Genomic DNA, 15,680 nt, shown 5'->3' with positions numbered 1-15,680 from the left:
CTCATACGCTTGCAACAAAAGAGTGTCCGTAAGCGGTAAGAAGTGCGATGCCAAAACACGAATTATGTTTGTCACCCTCGAAATAGCGGTCCGCGTTGACGCATCGATCTCCTGCGTGTTTTTCATAGCGTTAAGCCCACACCATTCTGATTCGAAGAAAACTGAAAAGTACAAATGAAAAGTTGACGTACATCATTTTGGTTGGAGTAGACAGCTTCAGCGTCAAAGCCCTCCTCACCCTCTTGTTCACTTTCTTTGACGTGTTTGCTGACCCATATGTACCCATTTAGCCCGAGGATAAGGTCCACGCCGCATGGGAGTGTTAAAAAATGGGACTTGAGACGCCTCACCAAGATCGGCGAGACTGTCACGAGCTGCCCGTTGCGAAGCTGTCGAGAGGTAAACCATCAGTCGACAGTTCGTGTGCATGCATCAATCTTATCAGATCAGTTCCGTACCTTGCCATATTTTAAAGATCGCGTATGAAGTGACATCGCGCCATCTGAGAAGAACGCTTGAACTTCGGCAACTAGTAGATCTCCTTCTTCGAAGAACGTTCGCATCTGAAGCTCATCACTTTCCAGTTTGCGGCGCTGAGAGAAAAAAAATGTCAGAAAATTCAATTGGTGTGACATGAAGGTACTGGTACCTGTACGCCGCCAGGCAGATTAATCGAGGATAGCATTAATACGGCATCCTGCCTGGAGTTGGCATCAACTTTCCACCTTCGAGGCTGTACCTAGCATGGTGTCGATTTCAGTTTTCCGTAGTCATAGTTTCAACCACCAATGGTTGCATACCTCCGTAATGCGCCCAACGACGAGATCTCCAACTTCTGGGTTATACCTTATGGTCAATAGTTAAGATATGAGCATGAAGGAAGAGGCACAAAACGTGCCTGCTGCTGATAGCTCGCACAGTGACAAGTTTATTGACGCGTTCGATCGTTCCTGCTACAGATGCGATAACCTCTTCGTTGTCGACATACGTTCCATGACCTCTATCTCACCTCCTTATCAGACGCGTAAAACAACGAGCGTAATTGAGGAGTCCACACCGCATATAGGCTTGTGAGGATGTGAGCAATTCGCCAGGGCACGTCAGTCTTGATCCGTCGGTTCCAAGCAGGTCGTCAGCGTCCAGATCCATCAGGTCGTCATCTTGAATCCCTGGGTGATGGCGCGTATAGCTGTAGTTGTCGTCGAGCTTTGCGGGGAACGAGGTGAAGGAGATCATGGTGAAGGTGCAGTTCAATGGCGCTTGAGCATCCGACTCGGGGTTAGGGTTGGAAATAATTGATCCGTTATGTTTTACCCCCGACCATCAAGGCTCCCCACCACCTCAAAAAATTGGGGAAAGAAATACCAACAGCGCTCATTTAACAACCTTAACATTAAGCACCGATGACAACGGGTTGGAGGCTGAGGTTTGTTAGAAATATTGCACAGCTGAGGCCCGAATCCCGATGATCTATCTCTCCGCCGCCTATGGACTAGTCTCTGTGCGACAATCCGCACCGTCTTGATGGGGCTGACCTGCTTGTCATCTGGTTTCCATGCAATAAGGAGAGATATCGGACAAACAAAAGGCTTTGATGAATTTCATTCTCCCCAGTCATTCCATTATGACTTGGAATGTACGTTGCCCATTTCACTACCAGCTTAACTGATTGCGCCAAATTCATTGACTCAAAATGATACGTGAATGATCATGGTAGAAGGTGGCCGTTGATGATCACGCAATTGTAGGCTGTACACTGTACGTATACGTACCTCACATAGATTTTTATTCAATCCGAAAACAGAGGTAGATCGAACGCCACGCCGTCTCTTGGCTCTTCAAAAGGCTTCAGGCTTCAAGAATTCAAACGATACTGACGAAAAAAATTAACAAGCATAGTCAACTGTATATTTTTCGAAATGACCGTCAAAGACAAAGCACTTTGAAACGCTTCAAGTCCAGACCTATGTCTACTTGGGTCCCGGCGACTCTTCAAGAAAAAAGTGTCATTACGATCGAGGCTTTCTCACACACGTGGCCGTGGCATCCCGGACAGAAATTCTCTGCCAGGAACGAGCAGGGTTCTCATCTTTTCTCAGGCTATGTATGATCACGAACTACGATCTTTATGATGCGCTCCTGCTATTTCGAGATAAGTAGCCTTGAAGATCCCTCGGGGAGGTCGTCAACGTTTCAAAACTCACATGACCACGACAAAGACAATAACGGGGCTTTGGGCGAGGCGCTCCGTAACGTCTCTAAAGATAAATACGTCTCAGACGCGTAAAGCATGCAATTGTTCTGGCTAATAAATAATTATAAGGGTTTGTGATGATGTTATGCGGAAGCGTGAAGGAGCTAGAAGGTTATGCTACAGTCAAATCGAATACAAGAGAGTGGTGAGTGGGTGATGATGATAAATGCTGGGTTTGAAGTCTACTGATGACATGCGCGTGCAGGACGCGATGCAACAAATCAGAATTTCTAAGAAAACCCTGCCATGAGTGATGCAAGGAAAAATTTTGACCAAACGGAACTTACAAGTCTCTAAGATGACTTTCCGTAAGCGAGGAAGTAAGCAGACAGCGCAGGAAGGTCGTTTGATCCCGCATCAGAATATCCTTGTCTCCGAGAACCGTTGAATTTTAATACGATGACAGTCCCAGACCAAGATTTTGGAGCAGCGCCAGAAGTGATGTGGTAGATTGAGCGGTTAAGAGGGGCTCCCTTGGCCAATGCGGTCGTGTTGTACCAGAGATGAAGCGGGAATCGCAAAGGCTCGCCGTTTAATCCTTGTGTAAGCACGATAGATTCCGCTTGGTTGTCGGGGAAGTGTGACTGAACCATGGGTACCGGGCACATTCCTTGGGAAGGTTTGTGTGATGGTCGGCAACTGATAGAAATGATGCGCGGACGTTCTGCAACATTCCAATACATTTGTCAGTCACGAGAGCAACCCATTCAGTTGTAAATGCCAACCTTCTTCCGGCGAAAAGAGTATCGCAGACACTGTTATGTACTGAGGTTCGGCTGGTGGAGGTGTCGCGATCATATTGACCGTATAACCATTTGTCGCGGGGTGTTCGGTCGCTGGTATACATTCCTTGCGATGTCTAGCCCAGTCCTGTGCACGTGCATGGTGAGCGGCCTTGTCAGGACAATCGAGCGTAAACGTACATTCTGGAGATGTTCAGGCGAACAGTACCAGGCGCCTTGGCAGCGACTGCACCACATTGACGTTGGTCGGCAGCAGAGCGTACAAGGGTGGTTAATGAGTGGCATATTGTGCATGACGGGGGTGGACAAGGCGAGTGGAAAGAACTTCTGGGACAAGCAAAAAAAAGTGGGAGTTGATAAAGTTGAAGTTCGAATTCCGAGCGTCCTTTAATACCTTGAAGGTCGTATTTCGGTCCGTATGTATTTGTGTGTGAATCGTCTGTGGCTCAATGAGTTTCAAAGTCCCTATTTTTTCGCAATCCCAAGTAGGAAACACACCAATCGCGATCCAGGGTTGTGTGGTATTCAAATAACGTTACAGGCACGCGATGACGGAGGAAAGTCATGGCCGTGGACTCGCCAAATTGGACAATGAGAATCGGGATCAAAGAATAGAACACCAAGTTGACACCAAGTCATTTTGAGGTGGATTTTGAGCAATATTATTCACAATAAATACAAGCTGCTGAGTAGGCCGTGACACATGGCGCTGGCTGGATAATTGTCCTCCTCAAATTTGTTGGTACAGCGAGGCCGTAAGTGTGAGTCCACATCAACGGAGCAACGCGACCGACTAGTTCCCAGGTGACAGTTTTATTTTTTAATTATTATTACAGTTATCTCGAGGACCCCGGAATGGCGGCCGGCCGGTATTGGTTGGCCAATTTCGATGTGACAAAGGTCACGCTCGCTCGCTCTAACCAAGATGTCTGACGATGAAATGAATATTGACGATAGTACGCTTTATTCACGTCTTTTTGAACTTCAAAACAGAAGTAGCTGATAAGTGTTTAAGTGGCCGCGGGAGGTGGTGCCGTTAGAAGGAGAGGTAGAGGCTTCCAGAACACAGGCAAGTTCATCGCAGCCTCACCGGACAGTATTTGATCAACTACTTTATTCCAGGAGGCAATGAGGGCACGGTGACCACAGAGCCAACTTATGACAGGGTGGAAGCGATCCACGCCAAGGATTTAGACACAAGAGCGGCACGCTGTGAGTCGCGCGTTGTGGAATGTTGGGTTCTCGTTAAACCTTGCTATTTTTGCCGTTTTTGTAGCCGTCGAGGGCTGGATCGTCCTTGTAACCAACGTTCATGAAGAGGCGACGGAGGAGGACGTCACGGACAAGTTTGCAGAGTTTGGGGAGATAAAAAACCTTCACCTCAACCTTGATCGAAGAACGGGTTATGTCAAGGTTCGCGCTTCGTCATTGCGCCCTGACATCTATGCTCAAGCTAATGACTCGATTCATAGGGCTATGCTCTCGTGGAGTACGAGACCATGGCAGAGGCTCAAGCAGCTATCGATGGGGCTGCGGGGACGCCTCTGCTGGAACAAGCTATACAATGTGATTACGCCTTTGTTCGCCCACCACCTTCGGGTCCGAAGAAGGGTAGAGGACCGCGGGGACGGAGTGCCAGCCCAAGTAGGCGGAGGTGATAGATGGTTAGAGACGTTAATACCTCACTTGTAAAAAATCATGTAGTGGTGTTGCTACTAGTATGCATTGTTGGTATGAGTGCAACCATTCCCTTCGTTTTAATTTCGGTTCAAACACGAAAAGAGAGTACGAAGCAATCCTTGGTACAGTGAAAGTAAGAAATAATTGTTTTTTACCGCTTCAGCTGCGGTGTCGACGAAAGTCGACGACTCGACACAGTCTTGCATTGAAATTCAATTAGTGTTCAATTTCGTTTATGCAATTTGTTCACACGTTGCTTGCTTGTCACCAGTCAACAACCACCTCTGCCCACCCCACCTTCTTTACTTGCGCAAATCTACCCTTTCTCTCCGCTTACGAGAAATGGCAAAAGCTTCAGAGGTTTCTGACAGCGAAGAATCAAAACCCGCGGCGACATCGATAAAACAGACATCGCCCAACAAGGTCAAAGAAGCGTCGGTCGAGGTTGAGTCTGAGGCCGAAAATGGCGAAGACAGCGAGGTAGAGGAGTACGAAATTGAGGAAATTAGGGACGCCAAACGTGGCTACTTTCCTGGTGTAAGTTACTTTCTGCATAGAGGCGCGTATAGGCTTACGACGCGTTTTTTCGCGCGTTAGGGTCGAATAGGCTACTTGGTGAAATGGAAAGGCTACGCAGAATCGGAAAATAGCTGGGTCGACGAAGCAGACGCAGAGTGGGCGTCTCTCTCCCTCTTCTAAATATTTTACTTATTTGAACCCATTTTAGGAATGCAGGTGATCTTGTCAAGGAGTTTTGGCAGAGACGCGAGAGGGTCAAGGGCCCACGTAAGGGTGGCGACGATAAAACGAAATCCCCAAAACGATCTCGGAAGTCTGTGGCCGCCGAGGATGGCTCTGACGCTGCTGCTGCCACAACCACCGCACCGAAGAAGCGGGGCCGTAAATCTGTCACCAAAGAAGACTCCGATGTAGACATGGATAAGGACAAGCCCGAATCCGCATCAGCTAGAGTAACAAAGAAGGCCAGGAAGACCATCACTGAAAAATCAGCCGACAAGCCGAACCGAAAAGCACAAGCGACGGCGAGTACACGGACAGCCTCGCCAATTCCCGTTGACGGTGATGAAGTTGCGGTGACCATGGCTAAATACATGAATCAAGACAGCTGGGAAGACCTAGTTACCAGTGTTGATACTGTCGAGCGCGTTGGGCAAGAACTGTATATATATTTTTCCTTGTAAGTTTGATCTGCTGTTCGATGCATGCTTTTCACTGACCTCAGATTCTTGTTGCGACAGGAGCACTGGTGAGCATGTTAGGGAAGTGTCCACACTCTGCAAAAAACGTTTTCCCCAGAAGGTATGTCTTCAATTCTAAATGTACCCGTCACATATCTTACCGATTCTCACATCTAGCTCCTTGACTTTTACGAGGGCAATCTCCGCTGGCGAACGGCTGAAGATGCTTGAGAATCTATTTCTTTCTTACAATCCAATTACATATCATTTTGCCATTCTACATTTGAGTTCTTTCCATCTAACCTGAGTAGGTCCTTTGTAATCAAGGGAGACTTCGGTGCGATTTTTGATGTGTTGTTGATGCTTTCTGCTACATAGCCATTGATTCTCTGTTGCATCCTTCCGAAATCCTTCCTATTTTTTTAGACGTGATTTGATATACACGGTCAATCACCTCCGATGTGATGGCAGAGTAAGCGCCCCGAAAACTCAGGTACAGTTGTAAAGGGGCACAGTCTCGGGACCCGTCTTCAATGAAAAGCAATTGAGTAGGGTATGCTTGAGCCAGCTACCACGTGTCAGCAGGACGATCATCGGTCACCAAAACAATTTGAAAAACGGAGCGAATCGATGGTACCAAGCCTGCCCACCCCGACGCGACGGAGCGCGGTTATTCCAAGGTTATTCTGGGGTCTGGTCAGTTTTGAGTTTTCTCATCACGAACTGCCTGCTTCCTGCTCCTTATGAGCATCTGCGGAGGGAATGGAAGGCGATCCGACAGTACGTACCTTGGCTTGTAACTCGAGACAGATGAAGTTTGACTCTACTAACTATCTCACAACGGACAAGATGTTCCATTAGCTACGAGCAACAAAGTACAAGTTACATCACCGGGTCCAGCTGTCCAGGTGTCCCAAAATGTCTCCCAGGGAAGGTGATGCCGCGGAGTCTCGCTCGCGTGGGCAACGTGGACACATTTGAATAAGAAAGCAGGGGGGACGGGAGGGGATGGGTGACTTGCTCACGTGGAAACGTGTGTAACATTCCTCGACGAGTCGCCAGTCTGACATCGCACGAAAGTATCTTGGGCAGGGCTGATGCACCCCTGGTCAGTCACGCCGACGTCACTTTCTTGATTTCCATACACATAAGATGGGATTGTCTAGATCGACATGTGAGTGTATGTATACCACGTCAACGGACGCCGCTTTGGAGGCGCGGCCAACTTGACGACCCCACAGTAGAGTTACCTAGGAGGGAGCTCTTCTTACGGAGCTGTATGTCCACTCGCATAGGCTAACGTCTCTGCGATGATATCGGATCGCCTGATGTTTTTCTGTGAGGGGAGATGAAACATTGAAATGGTGGCCAGTGCGTTTCCAAGCATCGAATCGTTTTCGAGGCACCCAAAGCCCTTGATTGCGTTGCGAGTCCAATTTGATGACGGATATCAATAGAGCTGGAGAACGTTGAAACCCCAGGTTAGATAAGAGATAGGAGAGAGCTTTGAATAGATTCTCAGATATGGCGATGGCTGGCTGAGTGAATCCGCACACCTGATCAGACCGGGGGATTGGCCAAAGGACCCAAATAAGGTCACCAGAAAAGGTCTGTTTACACGTTGCGGGACACTTACTTTGGTCGCTTCCACAATCCACGAATGTTGGCGTATTTGCGTCGCAAAAGAGAGAAAAGGACGCGAAGTCCAGTTGCATACGTTCAGTACATCGGAACGACGCTACGCAACACGATACTTGCCCTGTGTTTCTGAGGTTGGAAAAAGATGCCTGTTACAGCTTGTCAATGATAGCCCCACGAGGGGTGGCATGAATACGTAAAAACAACCCGGCGCCATTCAACAAGGCTTGAGAAAGAAACATGACTGAGTCAAGTAAGTCGAAGCCGGGGGGAGAGACTAGGGCCCCGTGGGTGTACTTGACATATACCACCGGTAAAAAGCCTCCAAACCGAAATTTTCGGCCCGAGAATGAGAGTTTTGGCGGTCGGTGGTACCCTCCACCAGTCAAATTTGTATCGTTCAAAGCGGGTTGAGTGACCAGGCCGTTGATAAACTCCAACTTCTGAAAAATTCAGATATTACAGGGAACTCGGTCACCTGTGCTTAGGATAGACAGAAGGGTATTAATCTTTGTTCAATCATTCTCCGTCACTTTCTTCTTCTTCCTCGTCTTCGTCTTCTTCTTCGTCCTCGTCGTGATTATTCTCATCGTTATCCTCGTCTTCCTCCTCGTCTTCCTCAATAGTTTGGTCCTGGGGCATAGGGGGATGTTGATGCTGTTGTTGGGGTTGTGGATTATGAGTTGAGGCACCGCTAGCCATTTTCCTCGCTTGCATAGCCCTTTTGGTTTCTTCTTTTTCTTCATCGACTGGCAGAAGTTCATCCAACGCTAGATCCCTCCAGCGTAACGCGCCATTTATCCCACCTCCCGCATAACCCATATCTTCAAAGAGGGCACGGGAGGATGGGTCGTACGGCGGGCGTGGTCTTGCAGATGGATGTTTTATATTGGTCGGGTTACCGTAAGGGTATGAGGGGTGTACCTGGGAGGGTAAAACTATCCAGGCAACCACATTAAGAATGGGCTGGAAATTGCAAGTCATCCTAACATACTGTCAGAATCGTCTGGGTTCGGTGGCACCATATGGGGAGGGATATCCAACTCTGGAAGCAGTCAATTTAGGTGATTCAACAGACTAACTGATGAACCAACCATCATCCGACAACTCCCCTTTCATGTAATCTGTCGTCTCAATAGTGTCCAGAACTTGAAGATCATGACGTGTCATATGCAAATGACAAAACGTTAGATCCTGAATATAAATTGATGAGTGGCATCGCAATATCTCAATAGCCTGCTAACTGTCATATTCCTGGAGATTCTTGGACAAGGCGTTCAAGGTTGTGGTTTGAATGGCAAAGTGAGGCGGGATAAACAAGATGCAATACCGGCTCAACGTCGAATCAAGCTCAATCTTGGCTCAATCAACGTCAAGTCAACGTCTGCAATCTATAGTTCATGGCCAGCTTTCCGCGGAGCTTCAAACACCGCGACAACCTTTCAAATATCACTATTCGTAAAGGCCTCTTCGACCATTGAGTCCTCTCATCAATCCTCGCCGTTCAGAGAATTATCCTGCATCACCTTAAATCAATTTTGTGATACCGACCTGCAAGTCGAGGTATTTACATCCACTATTCCCGACTTTTCTCAGAAAATGTACTTAGTATGGTAGTTTGCCTACTGAGTGGCGTTTTTTCTAGAAGTCTCCGGTATCCCCAACGGCGCTGGCATTCGAGTTGAGCCACAGCCGCTATACCCTGCTGGTTTCTTCTGAAGCCATGTCCTTATCTCATAGGTCCTGATGGTCTTTCATGCGGACCACGCGACATTAGGATTGGCTCACACAAACATAAAAATCCCTGGACATGCCTCGTTCTCTTCTGCGGGATCATGCTTACAATGGACAGCTGATGGTCAACTACTGGTTGTCACCAAAGATGCTATTCACATCCTTGTAAAATTTCGGTTTGGCCAGGTTTGAATGTTGGTTACTGAAGAGTGTGCAGACTCCAGAGAATGCACATGACACCAGTCATCCTCATCTGAAATTGGCTGATAAATCGATTGCTTGGGCGCAGACGATCATCGAATTCGACCAAATCAATATCCGAAAGTGGCCCGACCGTTCTCAAGGTCAGTGGCCACCGTGTCACCCTTTGTCATAAAAACTGTATTTGATCTTAAAGCAACCGATTTAGAATGGGGAGCGGCGGCTCTCGGATCTCTGGACACAGGCCTACGAGCGGTCGCGCGTTCGCCGAGCAAACTAATGGCAGGTAGTGGAGGGTGAGTCCCGACGGATTGGTCTACTTTTGATGCTTTTGTGACAGGTTTTATTTGTGGAAAAGATGTGTGGTAGCCGTTCTCAGCTCCAACTTCGATTTATCTCTCTGGGCTTCTTCGAAGAACAGATATAAAGGGCGATGGAACAAGGTAGACAAAACTCGACCAAATCTAATGTGTTAGGCACCTGATTTTCTTCTCCAAGATTCAAGATGTGACGTCTTGGTTGGAGCTCCAGCTTTCTGCACGTTCTAGCCAATCCCGATCTGAAGAAACGATACAGGCACAAGTGACATGTAAGTTTTTATGGATCTGTAGATGCCATCGCCTATGACGCGTTTCCAAGGCATCGATTGGTCGACTCAAGCGGATTTTAATGTCGCACCTGCTCCTTCTTTGGATGGTTCTTTTCTCGTCGTCGGGACCCGTGGGGGACTTCTAATTTTTTTGAGGCATAGCCTTTTCTTTCACAACAATGATCGACTAACACTTACCCAGGGTTATTGGAGAGAAAGATATGGGCTGGTTGGGCTCTGTGCAAGTTTCCCAGTCATCTTTAACGCACGTTGCTTTTTCTTCCTGGGAACTAGCTGAAGAACGAAAATGTGAGGGTTTTCGATCTACCCAATGATGGAATCGTGGTTCTGACGCTTGAGATTGCTGTCAAGGCGAAATCCAACTAGCTTATGGCACCGCCGATGGCGAGGTTGGTGTTGTGACCATAACACAAGCGCTCGAAGCAATCCCCACTGTTTCTATTTTCGGTCCGACATATAACCTTACGGCGAGTTTTGGAAACCAGACTGAAACAGTCACTGGTGCAGATAAGCGGGGACTCACAACCTTGGCCTGGATTCGCGCCGATAAAAACGTAAAGTATGTCTACCTCGAAATACTTTCATAATTTCATAATCCAACTTAGGTTATTATCGTGTATGGAAAGCCCGGGCTTGTCCATCTGTGGTCTTCTAAATCTTCTCCGGGATGGTCCGGTTACCGTTCATTTCGTTTGCAAACACAAAACACGTCGTCGGGGAGCTCTTGTTTCCATCCGATTTCTGGGCTGCACTATGTGAATAAAGAGGACGTCCTTTTGATCGCACTTCATGACGGATCTATCCACACCATTCAGACGGTTTCTAGCGACCCTTGCTGGCCAGCTCTTGCTAGTGACTTTCACAGTTCAAAGCTTTCAGTACTCTGTCGTTCTATATTTGAGCGAACCGAGCTCGAAAAACCCACTGTGGCCGACAGAAATTCCATTTTTGGGTTCACGTCATTCGATGAGCATGGGGATTTTACTTGGATTCAAGAGTAATTGAAAATCTTCTACACTAGGAGAATCCGCTGGCTAATTCGACTGTAAAAGATCTTGCCAACCTGGTGATCTCAGTTACAAATACAGCACTAGGCGTCAAACGAGCCTAATAGCAGCTAGCTTTTGGAAATACCCCGAAATTCATGGTCTAGAGGATGAGCTCCGCCAGGTCTTGACCACATCGAGAGCGGGTACGTTTGCGGTCTCCAAATCGTCTTTATTTGGAAACTAAAAGAATTACAACTCAGCGACAGGGTATAGCCCTGTTCATCTGCTTCGCCCCTTCTTTACACGTCTTCCCCATTGCCCTGAACTGCAGTCAAGGGTTCCGGCCTTATTGGACTCCACTCCTGAATCCCTTCAGGGGTTGACAGGTGCTTTGCCGACGGCCAAAGCCACATGCCATGATCCGTTGGACTTTCCTTCTCTCGAGCGAAATTTCCGCGAAAGCTTGACGAATCAATTATTCGGCCATGATATCCTCTTGCGGCTTCGGATAAAACTCTACACCGCAGAATTTCTAGGGGTACGCGCAATGGTCACCTTCGTTTAGAAAAAAGCATAACAGTTTTTGGTACCGTTTCCAGAAAATAACAGCAAATGCTCAGATACGCGCTGAATGTGACCACGCAGTGTCAAAACTACTTTTTGACATTTCCAAGATAACACTACAAATACTGGTCCGGCATCTCAATCTGGTCTTCGCGGTGTTGAAGGGTAGGTTGTAAAAGCCTACAATAAAAACCCAATTGAATTATTTGCTCATCTCGTTTTAGCTGAAGATCTAGCCTTCGCGTCCCGCGTTGCTGAACAGGCTTCTCTTCCTGGTCGTTTTCCAGAACTTGTTGAGGAGGTCCAGCAATTGTCAGACGCCATAAATAACTTCAAGTGTTCGTTAGACCAGGAGCATGTTGATAAGGTTCAAGAGTTGTGCCCTGCTTGCTGCTCCGAGGTGCTAATGGGTAGCGCAACGACCAATGGAACATGTGCGAATGGTCATCAGTGGGGTAAGCTCATGCAGCTCTGGTCCTTGCATGCAGAGGCTCATCTAAACGGACCTGATTTGCCAGGTCGTTGCTCCATTACTTCGTTCCTACTATCTACTCCTCATCTGAGAACATGCGTAGGCTGTTCTCGCAAGGCCCTTTTGCCTGCTGCAAGTTCACCGGCCAACGTTATACAACCTGAACAAGCCCGCAGCTGGGTTGTCCAAGCATTCTTGGAAGCATCGACTTGGTGCCTACTTTGTGGCAACAACTTTGCGTGTGTCTATTAGTGTCTTATTTTCTCGAATCTTACATCTTTATTTCTGTCTTTATTGTTGATTGAACATCCATCGCGAACTTTGTACAAACGTCATACTCATATTGTACATAACCATTGCATACATTCAAATTATCGAAGTGATTCACGTTGAACGAACTGTAAACTTCAAGCACTCGTTTTCTATTGAAAATTCCGCGAACCCGTTGGTCTCTCTCTTCGGTGTCTACACCATAGTTTGCAATTTCCCGAAGTCTGGAGTACCGAGTCCGGTGACCTGTGAGAAGATAAGCCAATGATCTACCCAAGCCAAGAAAAGGGCTTACAGGATCCCAGCCCTTGACAGCAGTAAATCCTATTTTATTATGTTAAAACGACACTTACGAGGATGTGATTAAAGTCAACGCACCAGCGGTTCCACAACCTGGATTGGAGCCGGAAGTGATATCGTTGAACCCTTTTGCGGCGGTCGAGTAGATGAGGGGGTTGATGAACCCCAAAGAAGTTTTACCCTTGGATAAACGGAAGTCGTTCAGAAGGGAGAACACCCCCGCGACCGTCTGATAACGCTCATAGTTAGTCTATTTGATAAGATTGTGCGCCACAGAGATACACACGGGGGAGCTGGCGCTGGTCCCTCCAACGGAGGTGGTTCGGCCACTAACGACTACCTGGAACCCACTTCCTTGGGCTGCAAGGTCTGGGTACGCGCGTCCGGTTTGGCTGAGGGAACGACACGTTAGTCAGTCGCGAAAAATGTGCACTTCGCACTGGTTTAAACTCACTTGAACATTCCAGTAAACTTGATACCAAGCCCTGACAAGAAAGCTGACACAGCTGGGGTTTGGTAGCTCGGCTGAGTGAAGTATTGGGAGAAACCACCACCGGAAAAGCTAACAGCAACCTCGGGGTTAACCTTAGTAGTGCCACCTACAGCGGTCACAAATGGACATCTGAGAAGAACAACCGAGTTGATATGTAGGGCCAATAAAAAGAAGAAACCTACGAAGCTGGGAAGGCGGGCTGGAAAAGAACTCGGTTCTTCCCATCGTTTGTCTTACAGTCACCACCGCCAACACTTCAACGGGTCGTAAGATACGTCAGGAAGTTGGAGAAACCTCACTCACCCAAAATCACCACTGGAGAAGAAAACTGTAGTCCCAAGCGAGCCGAGTTGAGCAAACATATTGCAGACTTTGACGGCGTAATCTTTTGGAACCTGATCGAGTGACATTATGAGTGAAACCAATCTCCAGCCAAAACTCGAGACGACACACCGTTTGCTCGTCGTCACCGTAGGATGTCGTGATGACTTGTGGAATGGTTTTCTGTGCCAGAATGAAGTTGAGCCAGTCGAGATAAGGCTCATTAGTGTTCGTTGGGGTCTGCGAATCGGGGTTGAAAGGAGGAGATCCACCAGTGCTGGCAAGAAAGAAATATATATCAGGTCCTTGCTTATTTGATGAAATCGCTCCAGCATGTACCCACCTATAGTAAATGTTCGGCGTAGGGAAAGACATTCCTATAGTGTACTGAATATCGAGATTGGCCTAGAATGTCGGTTATGAAACAGTAAAAATGATATTGATCAACGACTCTACCTCGACACCAGGCGAGTTTTGATCGTTTCCTCCACCGTTAACTTGCTCAATGGAGAAGCTCGAGCCTTTCGCTTCAGGCCGGAATTTAGAGAAGAAGGTCTATCCCAAATTAATGAGAACAACAGGAATCCTTTTATAGCCAAAAACCTACCTGAAGATCCGAAGTCGACGCAAACTCTCCAAGGTAACCCGCAACGCCAAGCTTGTTGACGTTGGTAGCAGCGGGTATGTAGGTGGAAGTATTGTATAAGTCTCTCAGGCAAGTCGGGGTTATCGTGGACGAGCAACTAGAAGGCACGACAGCGTTCACAGCGTTTGAAACAGGTATAATGTCAGGTTGCAAGAAGCTGGTCGCCCGCATGCTGTGGATAGTTCCAAAATATGTCGTGGGTGCGACGACGTCGATGTGAGAATGAAGTTCGCGAGGCAAGGAATAACCCATGGTTCGGACGACGCGCTGACCTGAAGCAGGGTGATGGTAGACGTTGTACTTGGTTCCAAGCATTCGTTCGGCCTGAGCTACTGAGACGCGGACTGTGACCCAATCGCCACCTCCACTGACGTGCGCAACCTTAGATTTTTCGATGGCGTGGTGCTCGAGCCAGGAACTTACAGCCTCCGTAGAATCCGGGTGAGGTTTCGCAAAGGCTTCTACTTCTTCCTTTGTCAAGTGCTGGGCATACCTAGAAATCGTCAGTCATTTTCGCCAACAACGACAGAAAGGAGAAATTACCTTCCATGACCAGGGTCACTGATTTCCATCAAGTTTGCAATGAGGTCCTCCATGCCAGCTTGCTTGACACCAATGCGTAAGTCGAAGACATAATTCGCGGGTGCAGGTGAATCAAAATCCCATCCTTTAGGAATGTCAGCCCAGGAATGTTTATCAGCAAGGTCGTCCCAGCGTCTGACAAGGGGTTTGGAGAGACAGAGGTGTAGGAGACTGAGGACGACGGTTGACGACCACAACATTCTGAGGGTTGGGTAGGAGGCCTGACGAAGAGACAAGTTTCGAAAGGGTTATTTGACGACTATTTCTGGGGTGCCGATCAGAGTGGTATAGCTTAGTGTATCTCATCCTCGTTCCGCATTGATGGATGGAAGGCGATTCTACCCTCGCCTTTTTCGCCTCCCGAGGATCAGCATTACACATGGAAGTCCCATTTCCAGTAGCAGGTGAAGGAAATGAAGATGCAGATGCTCGTGGCACAGAGCTATCAGCATTCACTGGCAACTGGCATCGAAACTCTTCTAACCACCTGCCCCCCTGCGCGTCATCAAACAACCATACATGACTAGATGACCAAACCAAACCAAGGTCAGTAAAGATGGCGCACAACCTAAACAACTCGCCTGTCTCCAACTCTCTCTGGGGGCTTCGACACCTGTAGATCAGACCTTGTCCGTCGTTTGAGGTTGTTACCACCTCTGGGCGAAGGCAGCCGCGTCAAGTTAGGGTTTGAATTGGAGTGTGGTGTTGGCGGGGGTAAAGTCCAAGCCAGCTCAGCGCATAGGTATTCTACGATCTCGTCCGCATATCCTAAAAGGACGATCTTCCAAACCAAGTAGAATGAAGTTTAGTTGTGATGAGAAGGCGAGACACTAGTGTCGGAGCTTACATCTGGGTTAATGTGGCGGATTGGGGTTTTGTTGATGAGGATCTAAGTCGGGAAAGGGGGATGTTGATGGTCAGTCCGCTAACACGTCATAGATAAGCTTACTTGGGGTATTGAATGGGGCAGATGTGCTTTGTGAG

At 47.8% G+C, this 15,680-nt stretch overlaps 6 protein-coding genes across 6 annotated transcripts; 2 read left to right on the top strand and 4 right to left on the bottom strand.

Annotated features, from left to right (window-relative positions):
• On the bottom strand, positions 1–1,227 carry LACBIDRAFT_146089 (uncharacterized protein; the record flags this gene model as incomplete). Its single annotated transcript, XM_001883642.1, has 7 exons — positions 1–111; positions 192–389; positions 459–593; positions 650–739; positions 801–846; positions 890–1,000; positions 1,058–1,227. Coding segments are annotated over 7 exons (861 nt in total), but the record flags the coding sequence as incomplete, so codon positions are not given.
• A 636-nt stretch (positions 1,228–1,863) lies between these two features.
• On the bottom strand, positions 1,864–3,291 carry LACBIDRAFT_329593 (uncharacterized protein; the record flags this gene model as incomplete). The annotated part of the gene is made up of 7 exons (XM_001883641.1): positions 1,864–1,873; positions 2,035–2,100; positions 2,205–2,258; positions 2,542–2,556; positions 2,585–2,918; positions 2,980–3,148; positions 3,178–3,291. 7 exons carry the CDS (start codon positions 3,289–3,291, stop codon positions 1,864–1,866), a joined length of 762 nt encoding a protein of 253 aa, XP_001883676.1.
• A 1,728-nt stretch (positions 3,292–5,019) lies between these two features.
• LACBIDRAFT_302873 (uncharacterized protein) lies at positions 5,020–6,107 on the top strand (the record flags this gene model as incomplete). Its single annotated transcript, XM_001883761.1, has 5 exons — positions 5,020–5,214; positions 5,275–5,351; positions 5,405–5,875; positions 5,937–5,997; positions 6,054–6,107. 5 exons carry the CDS (start codon positions 5,020–5,022, stop codon positions 6,105–6,107), a joined length of 858 nt encoding a protein of 285 aa, XP_001883796.1.
• Positions 6,108–8,033: 1,926 nt separating this feature from the next.
• On the bottom strand, positions 8,034–8,684 carry LACBIDRAFT_302872 (uncharacterized protein; the record flags this gene model as incomplete). Its single annotated transcript, XM_001883640.1, has 3 exons — positions 8,034–8,452; positions 8,509–8,559; positions 8,609–8,684. The coding sequence occupies 3 exons, from the start codon at positions 8,682–8,684 to the stop codon at positions 8,034–8,036; spliced, it is 546 nt and encodes a 181-aa protein (XP_001883675.1).
• A 576-nt stretch (positions 8,685–9,260) lies between these two features.
• Positions 9,261–12,336, top strand: LACBIDRAFT_329590 (uncharacterized protein; the record flags this gene model as incomplete). The annotated part of the gene is made up of 11 exons (XM_001883760.1): positions 9,261–9,434; positions 9,466–9,592; positions 9,658–9,745; positions 9,790–9,892; positions 9,948–10,038; positions 10,411–10,618; positions 10,875–11,056; positions 11,177–11,251; positions 11,315–11,586; positions 11,648–11,777; positions 11,837–12,336. The coding sequence occupies 11 exons, from the start codon at positions 9,261–9,263 to the stop codon at positions 12,334–12,336; spliced, it is 1,950 nt and encodes a 649-aa protein (XP_001883795.1).
• Positions 12,337–12,460: 124 nt separating this feature from the next.
• Positions 12,461–14,896, bottom strand: LACBIDRAFT_191088 (uncharacterized protein; the record flags this gene model as incomplete). The annotated part of the gene is made up of 13 exons (XM_001883639.1): positions 12,461–12,507; positions 12,530–12,600; positions 12,650–12,678; positions 12,733–12,883; positions 12,941–13,046; positions 13,109–13,276; positions 13,330–13,401; positions 13,451–13,542; positions 13,601–13,745; positions 13,812–13,873; positions 13,925–14,023; positions 14,076–14,607; positions 14,658–14,896. 12 exons carry the CDS (start codon positions 14,894–14,896, stop codon positions 12,550–12,552), a joined length of 1,746 nt encoding a protein of 581 aa, XP_001883674.1. The 3' UTR covers positions 12,461–12,507; positions 12,530–12,549.
• Between the last annotated feature and the right edge of the window lie 784 nt (positions 14,897–15,680).

Source organism: Laccaria bicolor, genomic scaffold (genome assembly GCF_000143565.1).
Source record: "Laccaria bicolor S238N-H82 LACBIscaffold_22 genomic scaffold, whole genome shotgun sequence".
Taxonomy (NCBI): Eukaryota; Fungi; Basidiomycota; class Agaricomycetes; order Agaricales; family Hydnangiaceae; genus Laccaria; species Laccaria bicolor.
Note: the sequence above shows the minus strand (reverse complement) of the source record. Positions and strands in the feature narration are given on the sequence as shown.